This window comes from Ranitomeya variabilis, chromosome 2, assembly GCF_051348905.1.
Source record: "Ranitomeya variabilis isolate aRanVar5 chromosome 2, aRanVar5.hap1, whole genome shotgun sequence".
NCBI classification, from domain to species: domain Eukaryota; kingdom Metazoa; phylum Chordata; class Amphibia; order Anura; family Dendrobatidae; genus Ranitomeya; species Ranitomeya variabilis.
The window spans coordinates 210,101,991-210,121,233 of NC_135233.1; the positions used below are offsets into that span (position 1 = coordinate 210,101,991).

Sequence of the window (19,243 nt, forward strand, 5' to 3'; positions counted from 1 at the left end):
ATTGAGTGTATGGTATTATTATTATTATTATTATTATTATTTTTTTTTTATTATTATTATTCTAACTTTATTTACTCATCTTTATATTTATGAAGAATGTTATTCGCAAAACAATATATTATGTAATAACAGTAATAATAATTAAATAATAATATTTTTAATACTATTATTATTATTATTTATTTATTTTTGCCATACTATATTTATAACATATAGTTTTATGCAAATTTTGGTGCACTCTTTTGCTATTAGAAACAATGGATGACTTCCAAAAAAAAAAAAAAAAGAATCTGAAAGAAGATGCTGTGTCTCCTGTAAAAGTATGACACAGGGCAGCATATTGTAAGGGGGAGCTGTGCAGACCCTCTGCTGCCTGCACACTGCCCCCCACCCCAGCCACACAGTGCTGCCTATAATAAGCAGCCAGTGGCAGGCAGCAGCCAATGGGGAAGAGGCTTGGGATGACATCACAGGCCCTGTAGAAAAGGTGCAGAGCTCAGTGCACACAGGACTGCAGAGCAGAAAATAAAGAGGAGAGCTTCTCACTTTAAGGGATTACACCGAGTCCGTGCAGAAGACCCTCCTCCCCCATTACTCACACTCAGCCCTGCCTGCAGGAAGATCCACAGGACCCACACACCACTCTCAAACTGATTTGGGGGAATTTAGTTTGTGATCAATAAATAAGACATTTTTTTATTTCTTCCTTGCACAAACCTCTTGCTCCTTTTTGAAGGTCGAGGACTGAGTTAAAGATGTTGGATCCTGTCCCTTCTGCACTGTGTAAGGCCTAGATGTCTAATTGCATCTTTTTTTCATCTGATCTTCATAGTATTTAAAGCTGCAGGAGCACACTGAGAAGTCCTGCATCTCCAGAGGCCACCTGAGGCTCACCACCTCCACCACCACCTTCACCACCTCCAGCAGCAGCAGCAGCAGCAGCAATGTCATCAAGGTTAGCCTTCTAGTTCTCAGGATCATCACATGACATTTTTGAGGAAGGACACCTTCTTAGGACATTGACTTTTACCACCTGTGGGTTTTTATTTTTGTTGGTTTCATCTGCGAGGAACCATCCCAGGAACCCAGTGTGCTCCACAGGGGAGACAGTCAATGCATGGCTTAGGACTCCTGTTTATGGAAGTAGGTTGCAGCTACCACAGCATCTGTAAAGATTCCCACCACACGTGCTCTTTCCACGCTCCAGAGATGCTTTTCCACAGTCTGTCAGGGGGGGAGATGCATGGGGTCATCGACGAGATGGACAGAAGATCTAAAACCGAAGCCTCAGCCATCAGCTCTGCCATAGACAGAGGGGAGACTGAGACGGTAGGCAGCGGACGGGATCCAAGGCTGGGGTGGGCACAAGCCAAGGTTGAAGGCTGCAAATTTATCAAATCCGTGGTAAACAAACAATAATAATAATAATAATCAATGTTGTTACTGCTAATATTACCAGTAATGCTAGAAGATGCTGCAATGTTCATTGCAATAACTCCAATAATGGAGAATCTGTGTAATTTATTGTGTATATGGAATGTGTATGTATAGCTAATAGAAACAGAGATATAAAGATTGATAGCACTGAAACTTCAGAAAAAAACAACAACTTTATACTGAAACATTTAGAATCTTTAAAATAACACTTTTAGACTGTATGCTATGCTATGTATTGCATTGCAAAACGAGTGCAAAGTTACAAAAATATACAGAATAATCCAAAATTATTATTGGACAGAGAAGAAAACAAAAATTATATATATATATATATATATATATATATATATATATAATTGAGAATCCTCAGTGGTTGATACCTTTTAATGGCTAATTGAAAAGATGGTAAAAATATATATATATTTATACACACACACACACACACACACACACACACACACACACACACACACACACACACACACACACACACACACACACACACATATATATATATATATATATATAAATGTGTCTTCTTATTTTCTCTTCCATTTAAAGATGCTTTTTTAGAAAATTATTTAGAAACACTTAATGGTATTTTTAAAAAAAAACTGGTCTGCAATATATGTTATTTTATTTAATTAAGACATTTTTCCCCATTTTTTTCCCCCCATTTTTTTCCGTATTTTACCCATCAATGCCTGGTTAGCCATTAAAAGGTATCAACCACTGAGGACTCTCAATTCTAAATATTTTTGCTATATAGAGAGTTTGTATTCCCAGTATTGAGATTTTTCAGGAAACTGCTTGTAAAAGACCAGTGATCTGGGTGAAGTGAGTGCCTCTATTCTGTGTCATCCACATTGTGCACAGTAACATCTGGATTAAGAAACCTAAATTAATTGCAAGACAAAATTGCCTTATTATTTTACCTAATTGTCTATTTTTTTTCTCCAATTGTGAGTATTTAAAATATTAGCATTTAATAACTCCCTCCCAAAAAAATTAATTTATTTGGTCCAAAAAAATAAATAAATTAAAATGATTAAATATATTTTTTAGGGGCGGATTCTGTTTATTTTAATAAAGGGTAAGATCCCAATTTGAATCTATATATCTCAATAATCATCTCTGCCATAGGCAAGATGTAAGCCATGGCCGGGATTCAAGCCCGGGTTTGGGAGGGGCCCAGGTCTGCAGGCTACAATTATATCAAATCAACGATTAACAAACAATAGTGATAACTGTGGTTACTGCTAGTGATAGGAATGCTTCTATTACATGCCACAGTAATTATCACAATAATAATAGGAGAGAAAATAATCAATATCTGTGTATAATGTTCTAATCTCAGTGTTAGATACTACACTCAGACATGTGCATGCAGCTTTAAAAGAAAGAAAAATGCCAAAATAATAAATTTTTAGTAGTTTACAATAGTAAAAAAACCCTATGATATTAATTCTGATCCAAGACCAAAAGTTACAATTTTTATTATTATTATTTTTTTTATATTATTTTGTTAAGTATTTTTAATAGGATATATAACCAGGCACAGCAAAGGAAACTAACATGGATCGAGTTATCTGAGCTGTAGTTACAAACAATAGTACCAGTGGCTAAATGTTCAGCTATAAGATACAATTTAGTATAGAGCCAAATAAGAAATGATAACCCTAACTAAACCACCTGACAGAGGAGGCAGAATAAATAAAGCAAATCACATATTAAAATGAAAAAACAAACAAACAAACAAAACAAAACAAAAAAAAAAAAAAAATATATATATATATATTTATTTATATATATATATATATATATATATATATATATATATATATATATATATATATATATATAATATTTAGTATATATCAGAATTAGATGTTACTTTTTTACATATACATAAATATAAAGCAATCAATTAAAAAATAGAGGTGGTGTGTATCATTTAATACTATTTACAATAGTAAGATAATATTATTGGTGGAGAATATTAAGGTATTAAAAATACACCTAAAACGGAAAATAAAATAAAAAATGTGTGTATATATACATATATCTTAATGTACCTGGACAGGACTTTTTTTTTTTTTTTTTTTTTTACATTTTTTTCCCTACATTTTACCCAGTATATTTATTGAGTTTGCACTCCTGGGGCTGTGGCTTTCCAGGAAATTGCTTATAAAATTATTGAGAGTGAGTCCAGTCTACTGATCGGTATTTCCTGTGATTAGCCGGTGTCTCCAGTGTGAAGCCAGTGACTGTTCTCAGTGTTATTTACACGTGCACAGTAGATGGATACGGATTAATAGATGCAAATTAATAGATAGAAACATAATTCCTTGCAAACAGAGGTCAGGGCCAGGCGTGTAACATATATATATATGTATATATATATATATATATATATATATATATATATATATATATATATATATATATATATATATATATATATATTAAAAATAGAAATATATATACATGCACAGTGCATTTAGCAGGAGTTTGGACACGATATATATATATATATATATATATATATATATATATATATATATATATATATATATATATATATATATATTACTCTGTAATAGGTAAAAATATGAATATATATATATATATATATACATAAATAGGCCCAACAGTCATTAGTTGAATAAAAAAGAGAAGCTTTGTATATTATTATTAAATGTATAATGAAGCCATTGATTGTCTTGCACTCACTTTGTGTTTTGTGTTACTCGCTGATGCCAGTGACAGGAGGAGTTCTGTTTTCTTTTTCTTACTATACAGTATAAACCCCCATTGATTTCCTATAGGTCTATTATACACAGGTGATTGTGCATTGCCCATCTCTCCTCTGGTCTCACTGTAAGCAGTGGTTGCTAGTGTAAAGGAATAAGGCTCGTGGCTTTCAGTCCGCCAGGCTTTGTTAGTGATCACGTTCGGTCCTGACTGTAAGCTCTTGGAGGAGGCTGGTGAAGCGCTGTGTGCGGATATTAATGTCTCCATATTTCCCCCAGACGATGCCCTCCATCAGCAGTGACCGGGCTGCCCTGTGTGCCGGCTGTGGGGGGAAGATCTCGGACAGGTATTACCTCCTGGCAGTGGACAAACAGTGGCACATGCGGTGCCTGAAGTGTTGTGAATGTAAACTAAACCTGGAATCTGAGCTCACCTGCTTCAGTAAAGATGGCAGCATCTACTGCAAAGAGGACTACTACAGGTACCAGTGCCCCCTCACTGCCCTGCAAGGGGTTAACGGGAATGATCCTATACTATCTATCTATCTATCTATCTATCTATCTATCTATCTATCTATCTATCTATCTATCTATTTTTTATTATCTATCTATCTATCTATCTATCTATCTATTATCTATCTATTATATATCTATTATCTATCATTTATCTATTATCTATCTATCTACTTATCTATCTATCTGTCTATATATATATATATATATATATATATATATATATATATATATATATAGTTGCAATTAATAATATTAATAAGAAAGAATAATATTATACACATCCCAGGTCTCTGTTATTTCATATAATTTTTTATGAATACCGACCTTCACCCCTTACAATATTAAAAACAACAAGTGCTCAACTTATAAAACCCAAACCCACACCAGGTTGTGATTATATCACTTTCTCTTACAATAATACAACCACCGCCACCATAAACCACTAAAAATAATATTTCTACAATAAAACAGAATCCTCTCATTTCTTATTTATAAGCCTACTTTTATTTATTTATTTTTATTTCCCATAAGGACATATTATAAGTGCTGCTCCTCACAGGAATAGTTTTTTTTTTGCTAAGAGGCATGACAAACATGTCGTTCTATCTCAGATTTTTGGGACCATTGCATACAAAGGGGTACAATCAGATTTTAATTCTCCTCTATGAATTTTGCATAAAGTGCTGATGGTATGTAGAATCTAATGTGCTTGTTAAAGGAGCACACATCCCAATGAATATTCATTACACTGGCTTTGTAATCTGTAGCTACATGTAAGCAACTATATACACTACACTATATATATATATATATATATATATATATATATATATATATATATATATATGCTACTTGTATAACACATTTATACGTGCAGCCCTACAAAACTCACTAAATATTAACATAGGTGTGTAAATGATATTAGCACCTTTTCTGATCCTTTTTGTTCTACACACTGGTCATCAGCCATGAGAAAGTTCTACTGTCCTCCTTGAATTGGCCATAACTGTGTCCTTGCTTTGTATTTCCAGGAGGTTTTCAGTCCAGAGATGTGCCAGATGTCACTTGGGGATCTCAGCCTCTGAGATGGTCATGAGAGCCAGGGACTTAGTCTACCACCTCAACTGCTTTACCTGCAACACTTGCAACAAAATGTTGACCACTGGGGACCATTTTGGGATGAAGGACAACCTGGTCTACTGCAGGCTCCACTTTGAGACTTTAATCCAGGGAGAGTATCAAGTCCATTTCAATCACTCGGATGTGACATCAGGGAAGGGTTCAGGACTGGGGTCTGGGGCTTCCTCCTTGGGGCTGCCTTATTACAATGGTGTGGGGACTGTGCAAAAGGGCAGACCTAGGAAGAGGAAGAGTCCAGGGCCTGGTGCAGACCTGGCAGCCTACAATGCAGGTAAGAAACAGCAACAACATTCTCATTTCTTCCTAATGTTCTGTTTTCCTCTTGATTGCACCAAACAGCTTCCATTTATTAAATCTCAACTGATAATAATAGCCTGGCTGGGGATAATTATTTGCATCGAGTGCTGTCAAGCTGATAATTGCAGGAGCTAGGATCTTAGCTTTTCTTCCCTTCAGGTAGAAATGCAGTGAATTGTAATAAGGAAGAGGGAAAGAAGCTTCATCAGGGAGCTCATCTGATCAGGCAAAGCTAACTGCTCTGCCTCAGTGAAATAAAAACTATAAGAGGGCTGTCAAATCTACATATGTCTGACTCTTAATAAAAGTACCCAAACTCACTAGATAGAAAGATGTATGCATTGCAAGGGTTAAAAAATAAATAAATGAATATAAAAGCAATGTAACACACTCAGAAAATAAAAAAGCAATGTAACACACTCAGAAAATGAAAAAGCAATGTAACACACTCAGAAAATTAAAAAAGCAATGTAACACACTCAGAAAATTAAAAAGCAATGTAACACACTCAGACAATAAAAAAAAGCAATGTAACACACTCAGAAAATAAAAAAGGCAATGTAACACACTCAGTAAACAAAAAAGCAATGTAACACACTCAGTAAACAAAAAAGCAATGTAACACACTCAGTAAACAAAAAAGCAATGTAACACACTCAGAAAATTAAAAAGGCAATGTAACACACTCAGTAAACAAAAAAGCAATGTAACACACTCAGTAAACAAAAAAGCAATGCAACACACTCAGTAAACAAAAAAGCAATGTAACACACTCAGAAAAATAAAAAGGCAATGTAACACACTCAGTAAACAAAAAAGCAATGTAACACACTCAGTAAACAAAAAAGCAATGTAACACACTCAGAAAATAAAAAAGCAATGTAACACACTCAGTAAACAAAAAAGCAATGTAACACACTCAGTAAACAAAAAAGCAATGTAACACACTCAGTAAACAAAAAAGCAATGTAACACACTCAGAAAATTTAAGAGCAATGTAACACTCAGAAAATAAAGAAAAGCAATGTAACACACTCAGAAAATAAAAAAGCTATGTAACACACTCAGAAAACAAAAAAGCAATGTAACACACTCAGAAAACAAAAAAGCAATGTAACACACGCAGAAAATAAAAAAAGCAATGTAACACACTCAGACAATAAAAAAAAAACCCAATGTAACACACTCGGAAAACGATATTACTGGATTGATATTAACCCTAGACATGCTGCCTTGTACCAGTCAGGCGATTACACAGGTGCTGCAGGTGCCAGGCCTGAGTGGAGTGCTGGGTAATCAGATGTGAGGGGCAGAGCAGCCCCTGCATCAGGTTCCAGTCTGCACAGAAGCGCTCAATAAATAACAGAAATAGGCTGTGATTGCGGCTTTCCTGACTGTATTTGTGTTAATAATTACACCCAGTAACACAATTCTGCTCCCTGCTTTATACATCACCTCATAAAGAGCAGACCAATTTCCCCTCTAAAATCATACCCAGCAGCCTATGAGTCATGTATGATTATTAATTGTATGTTATTCCCTATGCGAGCTGTTCATTATAAGATATACATGTATACTTCTATATATTGTGGGTAGAAGGCAATGTCTTCTATGAAAAGTTCATTAGGCTGAATAAGAAGTGAATGCACAGCCATCGAGTTTATTAAATATTCCATAATATGTTGCTGTTGGCATTGGCAGGATTAAACTAAGGTCTATTATTAGTGATATTATAATGATTATAATTATTGCCATTCCTAATGATGTGTCTGGTTCTTTAGAATCTCACAAGAAATGAAACATTATATTGGTGCAGGTTCGTTTGGAGTAAACGAAATAAAATGAATGGAAAATAATCATCTGGTTTGTTAAAGTGAGAAAATATTTAATGACCTGATTTAGTGATCGTAAGTGGCACTAAAATAGCTATATGAACGTGTTATAGTTTTTTTTTTGTTAGAGTTGTTGTATGTGCATCCACAGAACCGGACAGATAACTTTTGTTCACGGTGGAGTTGTTGCTGCTTATTGTACCGATTGCATATACTGCTTTCCATATGGTTGTAACATTCTTATATTGGCACATTGGTTAGAATGAGAGCTGTTTAAAAAATACAGGAATTTATATAAATACATTGATAGAATGAATAGAGCCAGAATTAGAGGGATGAATAAATTAAGATATATATACACATACATATTAGTAGATTACACAGATGAGTGAGATGGAAGTAGATACACATAATGGTAGATACTAATAGAAGTATACAGCAGAGGTAAGAGATGATAGATAGCTAGAAATGCAGAAAACAGAAACAGAATCGGTGCAATAATGGGTGCAAATCTGTTTTTAGACCTAAACCATGTCTGTAGTAATTATAATCCAAAAATGGCAGCACTCCAAAAGTTCATTGGAAAAGGGAAGATGTTCTGATATCTCCTATACGATATACATTAATAAAAGCATCTGTACTTTTTTTATTTAACTTTTGGAGTTCTTCCAATTGTTGGATGATAGATAGATACATATATAGATAGACAGACAGATAGATAGATAGATAGATAGATAGATAGATAGATAGATAATAGATAGATAGACAGATAGATAGATAGATAAACATATAATAGATAGAAATATAGATAATAGATAGATAATAGATAGATAGATAGATAGATAGATAGATAGATAGATAGATAGATAATAGATCAATATGGGGTAAATAGATAGATGATAGATAGATAATATATAAATAATAGATAGATAGATAATAGATAGATGATAGATAGATAATAGATAGATAATAGATAGATGATAGATAAATAGATAGATAGATAGATAGATAATAGATCAATATGGGGTAAATAGATAGATAATAGAGATATGCAAATTGTACAGAAAGACAAATTGATGAGTAGAAAGCATATTAAGTAGATGTATATAAAGATAAAATGGAATGATCTAGAGATAGTAAGGGGAAACATATACAGAAATAATCTGCTGTTATTATATGTAATGTCTATGAGATATTATGTTATTTTGTGCCCCCTCTCCCACAGTCTCCCTCCATGCTGATGTCATTATTTAGTCCATAATGTCACCTCTCAGGCGGAAATCTGCTTCTGTCAGAAACTTTTTAGAGCAGTAATTTCTGGTCCAGTTGGCACCAAAGGGGTTAACGATTAACCATTTAGAGAACACAGCACTATCTGCATTAATCCTGTTTAGTCCCTGTGTTCTTTGTGAAGGGGGTAAAGAGCCGCCATTGTGCCCCAATAACTGTGCAGGGTCCAGGAGATTTAGCGGGGGCAATTTGGATGTGGATGGATCTTGACAAGCAGAAAATAGCTCAGAAGGGAACTAGGACTTCAAAAAGCCTCTGTTCTCTATGTGATGGGAATTCCTCCTCAGCCTGTGCTGCAGGGGGCTGGTAGCTTGGGTTGTGGCTGGTGTGAATACAGGGGCACCTGCACAGTGTAAAGTGGGGCGCACTACCTGTGCTGGGGCCAACATGGCCTCTATGGAAAGAAGGCCCCCTGGTGTCCTCACACAATGCTGGGCATGTGGGTCCTGGCAATGATTGTGATGATAAGCGATTAATGCCAGAGCTCATTTATCGTCATCAAACTGAATACAGGAGATTGTGAAAACTCTGCTCACTACTAGAACGTCCATTACTGGTACTGGTAGTAGAAGGGTTAATCATTATAATACTGGCTGTGGTGATTAGTCTTACAATGTAGTAATAGGAATAGCAGCAGTAAATATGATTGGCAGTAAAACCAGTAGAAACAATAATGCTAATAATTATAATAGTTACAAGAATCATCATAACTGCAATAATAAATGAGAAAAATAACAGTAAAGGTGATATCAATAATCTGTCAGCAGGCAGAGCAGTAATAATAATTGTAATGTTAGAAGCAGCAGCAGTTTGTGTCATAGTAGTAATGATAGCTGCAGCTGTGTATTGGTGATATTAATGGTGATAATGACAGTACACTGCTGCTGCTGGCTGTGATTTACTAATAGTCCATTTCCCCAGCATTGTGGCAGTGTATGGTAGCACTGACCGGTCACTTACTATATGATCCCATCCATGTTGTTGGTTTAATCGGCTATTGACAAGCTGTTTACATAGCAATGGTCCATGGAGAGCAGGGGGATTTCGACCTCCCCCTGGGGAGCAGTCTTTGGGGGGGAATGCTGAGTCCTTACATGGACTTAATTCCCAGGGTGGAGAGAAGCTATATGGATTGTATGGGGAAAGTGTATTGTGAGAGGGCTCTGCATTGTCCTGGCTTTAGTTTTCTCTGACTATTGTGAGTTTACTCTTTTCTTCAAGACAATGGGGGGTTTAATGTAAGAGGAAATGAGCTCCTGAGTCCTGACTCCATGATGGGGCTGCCCCTCTACAGGTAGGTGTGAGCCTGGATCGTGTCCCCACTCCCCACAGCTTCCATGTGCAATGTACAGGGAAGCATTCAACCTATTGGGTCATTCGTGGTATTAAACTCCTTCCTTCCTCTACCAGGATGCAATGGGTTAAGGGAACTCCATAAGATTGTGGCTTATTCTAATATTAATAAGAAGAATGTATAATATTGTGAATGCTTCTATCATTTAACCTATCTATCTATCTATCTATCTATCTATCTATCTATCTATCTATCTATCTATCTATCAGTTATCTATCTATTATCTATCTATTATCTATCATCTATCTATTATCTATCTATCTATCTATCTATCTATCTATCTATCTATCTATCAGTTATCTATCTATTATCTATCTATTATCTATCATCTATCTATTATCTATCTATCTATCTATCTATCTATCTATCTATCTAATATCTATCTATTAGTTATCTATCTATTATCTATCTATCTATTATCTATATATTATCTATCATCTATCTATCTATCTATCTATCTATCTATCTATCTATCTATCTATCTATCTATCTATCTATCTATCTATCCATCAATCCAAACACATAATAATATAGTACATTTATATTATATATAACAATAGACATGTGTACACATAAGAATTATAAACATTGCTGTTTCTGCTGTTTCTGAGTTTTTTTATTTATTATTTTTTTATACCAATTCCCAACGAAAATCCATAATTACACAACGATTATTGTTGGTCGGAAACCCGATACTCTGTAATCATTTTGTCACATGGGGCTTATGACACCCAGGAAGGTAATGGAAATCTAATTAACACAGTCAAATAAATATGGAGAAGAAAGAAATACTAAGAACTGAACCAAAATACTACACACATGAATAAATCAAATGGGGAAGTACTTCTATTAATTTTAATGGAGAATCTTTAGAATCTAATAACTTTTCTTATAAAGGTAAATGTGTATTAGATTAAATAGGTAATAGAGAGCTATTGAAATAAAATATTACACAACTCTCAAGAAGTATAACATTCCACTAACTGTTAGGACAGGACAGTGCTCTCTGTTTAAACCCTCCAAAAAAATTAAAAAAGTGAATATAATCTAAAGATACATTGTATTAAACAATATATATATATTTTTATTTTATCATAAATCAATAAATAGGATTGAAAGAAGCAATTGAGCCCCTGTTATTCAAGAGTGACAATGCTTTAATGAAGGTGATGCCTGAGAATAGCAGCTCTTCAGCTCCCCCTAGAGGCACTTTAGGGTATGTGTAGTGCAAACAATATCAGTGTCCATGAGGTTTAGAGAAGATTGCTATAGTCTAGAACACATATTAAACATTTACCCCAAATCATGAATTTAGATGGACTGATTTATATGCTATTAATAAAAATGTTCTAAATATAATAAAACAGATTTATTAGAACATATTGTTTTAAATAATAGTCATTAGTAATTTGTATCAATGATATTCTATTGACACAGCATAATGTTAACAATATACACATAAACAGAGGCATTGGGATGGGGATGATGGCAGTGATGCAATCTGTACAGTGCTGCAGTATATGTTTGCACTATATCAGCAACATTAATAAATTACTAAAGTGACAACCATAGGTATGATTAAAAAAAGCTTCTTGTTTGTTAAGTAAAAAAAAAATCAACAACAACTGGTGTAACAGTCAATTTAATACTTTTTATTGCATATTTTATGCTATATATTTTTTTATTTTCACAAGCTTATTTGCATTTGTAGTAATTTTATGCATTTATTTATTTATTTATATTAATTTTTTTTTTGTTTACTCTCACAATGCAAAAGATGTACAGTAGATAGGTTTAATGTGTATTTATTTATTTATTTTTTTTAAATTTCCAAATATATTACTCATTTTCTAGATCCTAAAAAAATAATACCCTGACTGAACTGAGAATTTTAATTTTTTTTAATGTATGTGTGTTTGGCTTTTCTAGAAATTATTGGTATCTGTCAAAACTCTGCCCACGCCAAGGGCGTTTTCACACACAACATTTTTTTGGTGGGAAAAACGCCTATGAAGTTTTTGATGCAGTTTTTTTTTTTTTTAGCCAAATCCAGAAGTAGTTCTATCAAACTAAATATAATTAATTTCCTTACATTTCTTACTCTTATTTTTTTTTTATTTTTGTTTGAAAAATCTGCAGCAAAAAAATGCAGTTTTATTTAAATTTTTTTTTTTTTTTTTTACAAAAAAATGCTGTGAGTGAAACCACCTTACCAGACTTGACCTGATAAAGTGCATCTGTAAAGATAAATGAAAAAAAAAAATAATTCTGTTTGTACAGAGCCAAATGATCCTTTCCTATTTTTTTTAAATAAAAAATAGAAAAATATCATTAGTATACACAGAGCCTTGAGGTCCTGTTGTATGTGTATGTATATATGTATATATATATATCTATATATATATATATATATATATATATATATATATATATATATATATATATATCCTGCCTTTTTTAAATAATTATTTTAAATAAGCTGACATTGCATTTGCATCAGGATTGCTACAATGTGGCTATTTGGAATTTTGATAAAATCACAAAAAGTAATTTAATATTAATTACAATTATAAAATGTGATATAATGATCCCTTATCATATTTGGCATTATTATGGCTTCTCTACACTATACCATTTGCTTTGGAGAAGGAAGGGTTAAGATAATCTATGGCTCGCACAGTTAAATAGAATTAACATTTTCCCTGGAGAATCATATCATTGCCACAACTCTTATTTTAGCTTGTGATATAAATGGAATTCAATGTTAATTTATATGAAGGTTGATAAGGAAATGTTAACTTATTGCAATGGAGTCCAATATCCATATTCAGCACCAGTCCCCTGAGTTCTGCTGACATTAGTAAGTCCCCGAATGATACAAAATTATTCCATAAAAATGAATTATACTATGCGATAGTAGTTCTCAATATTTTGAAGGTGCTGTGGCATCTCATGCATTTGGTTTTAGCTTTGTATTTTATTTTATTTTTTTATTATTTTTGCTACATTTATTATTTTTCTTTTCTTTTTTTTTCTTTCTTTTTTTTTAATTTTTATAGCTTTTTTCCACCCCACAGGGTCAGGCTGCCAAGGAGGTGATCTGCCATCACCACGAGGATCGTTTAGCTAAAATTCCAAACACAAGAGCCGGAAAATAATAATTACACCTTCCAATTTGATAGCTTCCATCCTGAACATCTTGCCCTGTTCCCCTAGTTTCCTAATGACTGTATCTTGTATTGTATATGCAGATTACTGTGCCCTGGGTTGAATGAATCATAACTAGAAAGTATATTTAATTTGTTATTCTTTTTATTAAAAAAAGGTTAAAGAGCACAGAAAAACAAAACAATAAAAAATAAAAATATATATAATTTATAGTAAACGTGTACAATAATATACAATCAATTGCATATATACTATGGCTAACCCCTTAAAATAAAAATATTATGTATGTGAGTGTATTAGCAAATTAAATTAGGAAAAAATAAAACAAACAAAAAAAAAAAGCACACAAATCTCACTGAACCCTAAAAAGATAGGTGAACATAACATTTATAAAACAAGAAAAATATTAAAAATATTAAAATATTGACTTGTAAAATCAAGTAAATAATGTTGGAATTATGTTCCCTCCAAAATGAAGGATGGAATCACAAAACAGATGTATTCTTCAACTTTTCTTAAATTGATCCAAGTGGTAGAATGATAGAAACCTGAATTCCCCAAAGTGTTTGTCCTTAGAAAAGTATGAGAAAAATAAACATAAAAGAGTGGATCTTTGGATGAATGGATCCCATTTATTTCCATCCATGGAACTTAACTGGATGATATATAGAAAATTAAATAAAAATATTCATAATGCCCATGATGTGTTTTTTTTTACCCATTAAATAGAATCAGTTCTTAAAAACTGACGTGCATCTATCAAAAGTGTGAATGTGTCCCTCATTTAATCAGATCTTCCATGAATTTTGTGAATCTGGATCTGATCACACACTAATTTTTTTTTTGTAAATTTATAAATTAAAAAAATCAAACAGAAATGCCTTATTGGAAAAAAACTTTTGTTGCTTTTATATTTTTTCTTATAAAATAACTAAATCAGTGCATTGTATACCAGGCAAAGTGAGGCAGTGTAATTTTACACATTGGTAAGATTTCTTTAAAATCCTTTCACAGAGGATTTTTTTTTACATATTTTAATGTTTTTTTCTTATTTTTTTATGAACTGAGGAACAATTTATTAACTTATTATTTTAACGAAATACTGCAAACATGGTGTTATCATGAAAATAAGAAGATAAGAATAAGAAATAAGAAATGATCTCTCACAAATGAGTTATATGATTTTAATGCACAAAATAAAAAAGTCATCTAAAGCAACGAAAGCTTATTAATGAGCACACACGTACGTGATCTAGATTTATCAATGTTTCCTTTAATTGTAAGGGAAAATATGTCTCTAGTTTCTAAATTCGTAGATGTTTAATTGAAGTGATGTCATAGAACAAAACTACTGAAATATTGACATTTTTACTAATAAAGAAATGTACAATCTGAAATAGCAACTAACATAAAAATAAGTTTATTAATTAATTAATTACAAATGTGAAGTTATGCTCAGTGCTTGTGACTACACCAATAGGACTTGATTTCTAGAAATACAATTAATTCATGAAAATCGACATCAGTGTTTCCTGTAAAAACCATCTCAAGGTCATTGCAAGGAATCTAATTTTTTTTTTCTTCTTTACATAATATTAATATTATCCACAAATACGGCAATACATTATGCATGACCTTATCAGAGGCTATTTAATGAGTTAATTATATCTGTTCCCACAGTGGCAGACATAATGCAGTATCATTGCTGCCAAGCTGTCATTCTTACACCAGGACTTGTAATTAACTCTGCCACGTTTGATGGAGGTTTAATGGCTTGGCATGGCAGATGAGTGACTCTGCAAGTTTTCAGTCTGTAAACTTCCTTTTGTAATTTCTTTCTTAAATCCTTTACATGACGATCATGTGATTTTTTTTTGTATACCTTTGCCTGTTTTCTTATAGAACGTAGATACTTATACAATACATTTAAAAGGCTGAGGTGTTATATACCAGCTACACCCAATAAACATTGCACTTGTAGCCACTTTATACTTTCCCCTGTGACTGAAATCCATGAGGCCAGCTGTCATTGCATCAAATCGTTGTCTTCATGAATCAATCTGTGTGTGACCAGAGTAAAAATGGCATTATTATTATTATTATTAGGAACAGAACATGCATCCTGATAATGAACTACACCATTTACACCCATGTTATTACCAGGCCTGATATATAGCTATTTTTGGGGGTGGGGCTTAAAAGTGTTGCTATATATAGAGAGAGAGAGTTATTTATATAGTTTATATATATATATATATATATATATATATATATATATATATATATATATATATAGTATATTTTCTGTTTATATATATATATATATATATATAATATCTATTTTTAGATATATTTATATATTTTAATGTTTGTATTATATATTCTAATATGTGTTTTTCTTGATAAAGGCTCAATTGCTGTTGAGCCAAAACATTGCCACCTGTTCACATGCACCAATGAAGACACCAGTTTTTTGCATACTTTGCTGTTGAGTGCCACCCACTTTATTTTGGTGTCTGTCTATTTATCTATCTATTTATCTATCATCTATGTATCTATCTATTTTCTATCTATATATTATCTATCTATCTATCTATCTATCTATCTATCTATCTATCTACATACAGTATATATATATTTCTATATCCCCCCCTCTCTCTCTCTATATATATATATATATTATATAATTAAAACATACAGGAATAGTAATGAAAGCGGTAGAATCAAACACTCATTTTAAAATAATAGCAATAGTAATGGTATACTTTAACTGAGAATCATCATAGCAGCAAAAATAATAATGATAATAATAATAATATCATTATGGTGCTTTTAGAATTGAAATTTAGTGTTGAAAGTAGAACATGCAGTAATAATTACCGTATTACATGTTGGTAGAAGTTATGCTAATAATTATAGCAAGTTGTAACAGTGGTGGTAATAATAATAGAAGTAGTACTCATAAGCAATAATATAAAAAAGGAATTGTGGTAGTGGTAAAAGTAGAAGTAGTAATATTAGCTGTAATAAAATAGTACTAGTTGTACAAGCAGTAGTAATAATTGTGTTAATGGTGGTAACAGTGCTGCTACTCCTCTTACCACTATTTGTGCACTTCCCCTTCTGGTCTCCAGCATTGTGGCAGTGTCATGCCCCATGTAGTGTATTGTAGCACTGACCGGTCACTTACTATATGATCCCATCCATGTTGTTGGTTTAATCGGCTATTGACAAGCTGTTTACATAGCAATGGTCCATGGAGAGCAGGGGGATTTCTACCTCCCCCTGGGGAGCAGTCTTTGGGGGGAATGCTGAGTCCTTACATGGACTTAATTCCCAGGGTGGAGAGAAGCTATATGGATTGTATGGGGAAAGTGTATTGTGAGAGGGCTCTGCATTGTCCTGGCTTTAGTTTTCTCTGACTATTGTGAGTTTACTCTTTTCTTCAAGACAATGGGGGGTTTAATGTAAGGAAATGAGCTCCTGAGTCCTGACTCCATGATGGGGCTGCCCCTCTACAGGTAGGTGGGAGCCTGGATCGTGTCCCCACAACTTCCATGTGCAATGTAGAGTGGAGCATTCAACCCATTGGGTCATTCCTGGTATTAAACTCCTTCCTTTCTCTACCAGGATATAGGGAGTTAACAAGACTGCTGAAAAATAATAAACACAAATAAACATTTATTTTCTATCTATCTATCTATCTATCTATCTATCTATCTATTTTCTTCAGGTGCTTATCATAAAATTTGAATATCATCAAAAAGTTAATTTATTTCAGTTCTTCAATAGAAAACGTGAAACTCGAAACTCATATATTCTATAGCGTCATTACAAACAGAGTGATCTATTTCACGTGTTAATTTCTGTTAATGTTGATGATTATGGCTTACATCCAATGAAAACCCAAAAGTCATTATCTCAGTAAATTAGAATAATTAACAAAAAACACCCGAAAAGGCTTCCTAAGTACTTAAAAGGTCCCTTAGTCTGTTTCAGTAGCTCCACAAACATGGGGAAGACTGCTGACTTGATAGATGTCCAGAAGGCAGTCATTGACACACTCCATAAGGAGGGTAAGCCACAAAAGGTCATTGCTAAAGAAGCTGGCTGGTCACAGAGTGCTGTATCCAAGCATATTAATGGAAAGTTGAGTGAAAGTGTGGTGGAAAAAGGTGCACAAGCAACTGGGATAGCTGCAGTCTTGAAAAGATTGTTAAGAAAAGGCCATTCAAAAAATTGGGGGAGATTCACAAGGAGTGGACTGCTGCTGGAGTCATTGCTTCAAGAGCCTCCACACACAGACGTATCCAGGACATGGGCTACAAGTGTCGTATTCCTTGTGTCAAGCTGCTCATGACCAATAGACAACGCCAGAAGCGTCTTACCTGGGCCAAGGAGAAAAAGAACTGTACTGTTGCTCAGTGGTCCAAGGTGTTGTTTTCAGATCAAAGTCCCAGAGTCTGGAGGAAGAGTGGAGAGGCCACAATCCAAGCTGCTTGAGGTCTAGTGTGAAGTTTCCACAATCAGTGATGGTTTGGGGAGCCATGTCATCTGCTGCTGTAGGTCCACTGTGTTTTATCAAGACCAAAGTCAGCACAGCCGTCTACCAGGAAATTTTAGAGCACTTCATGCTTCCCTCTGCCGACAAGCATTTTGGAGATGGAAATGTAATTCTCCAGCAGGACTTGGCCCCTGTCCACACTGACAAAAGTACCAATACCTGGTTTACAAACAACAGTATAACTGTGCTTGATTGGCCAGCAAACTCGCCTGACCTTAACCCCATAGAGAATCTATGGAGTATTGTCAAGAGGAAGATGAGAGACACCAGATCCAACAATGCAGATGAGCTGAAGGCTGCTATCAAAGCAACCTGGGCTTCCATAAACCCTCAGCAGTGCCACAGGCTGATCGCCTCCATGCCACGCCACATTGATGCAGTAATTAATGCAATAGGAGCCCCGACCAAGTATTGAGGGCATTTACTGAACATACATTTCAGTAAGCCAACATTTCAGATTTTAAAATAATTTTTCAAGCTGGTGTTATAAAGTATTTTAATTTACTGAGATAATGGCTTTTGGGTGTTCATTGGCTGTAAGCCATAATCATCAACATTAACAAAAATAAACACTAGAAATAGATCACTCCGTTTGTAATGACTCTATATAATATATGAGTTTCACTTTTTGTATTGAAGAACTGAAGTAAATTTTGCGAGAAGCACCTGTAAATATATTTTTTGTCCATTGAATGGTTAAAAATAAATGGACCATACTCTCATTTCAGAGTCACTGTGGATCTCGCACAGGCCATTCCGGAGGTCTCCGTCACCTCCAGAAGAGGTATCTACCCTGTTCCGAAATCATAACAATTCTGTAGTCTGTAATTGGCTGCCTCAGTCAGGTGTCTAAAAGAGCTTGTCATCCAATGAATAGTGTTGAGCGATACCG

The 19,243-nt window shown here is 33.7% G+C and overlaps 1 protein-coding gene across 5 annotated transcripts in view; it reads left to right on the forward strand.

The window, feature by feature from the left end:
* Positions 1-507: 507 nt before the first annotated feature.
* LHX2 (LIM homeobox 2) overlaps positions 508-19,243 on the forward strand; it is a 53,787-nt gene continuing 35,051 nt past the window's right edge. The window contains exons 1-4 of one of the 5 annotated variants that reach the window (XR_013221130.1): positions 508-1,404; positions 4,470-4,672; positions 5,738-6,715; positions 6,775-6,862. Coding sequence is in view for 4 of the 5 variants with exons in the window: in XM_077283543.1 (XP_077139658.1) it covers positions 1,114-1,404; positions 4,470-4,672; positions 5,738-6,117 (874 nt within the window). In the remaining variant the exon portion in view is untranslated. Of the gene's footprint in view, positions 1,405-4,469; positions 4,673-5,737; positions 6,716-6,774; positions 6,863-19,243 lie in introns of those variants that run through there. The other 4 variants (XM_077283543.1, XM_077283544.1, XM_077283545.1 and 1 more) reach the window with 4 other exon arrangements.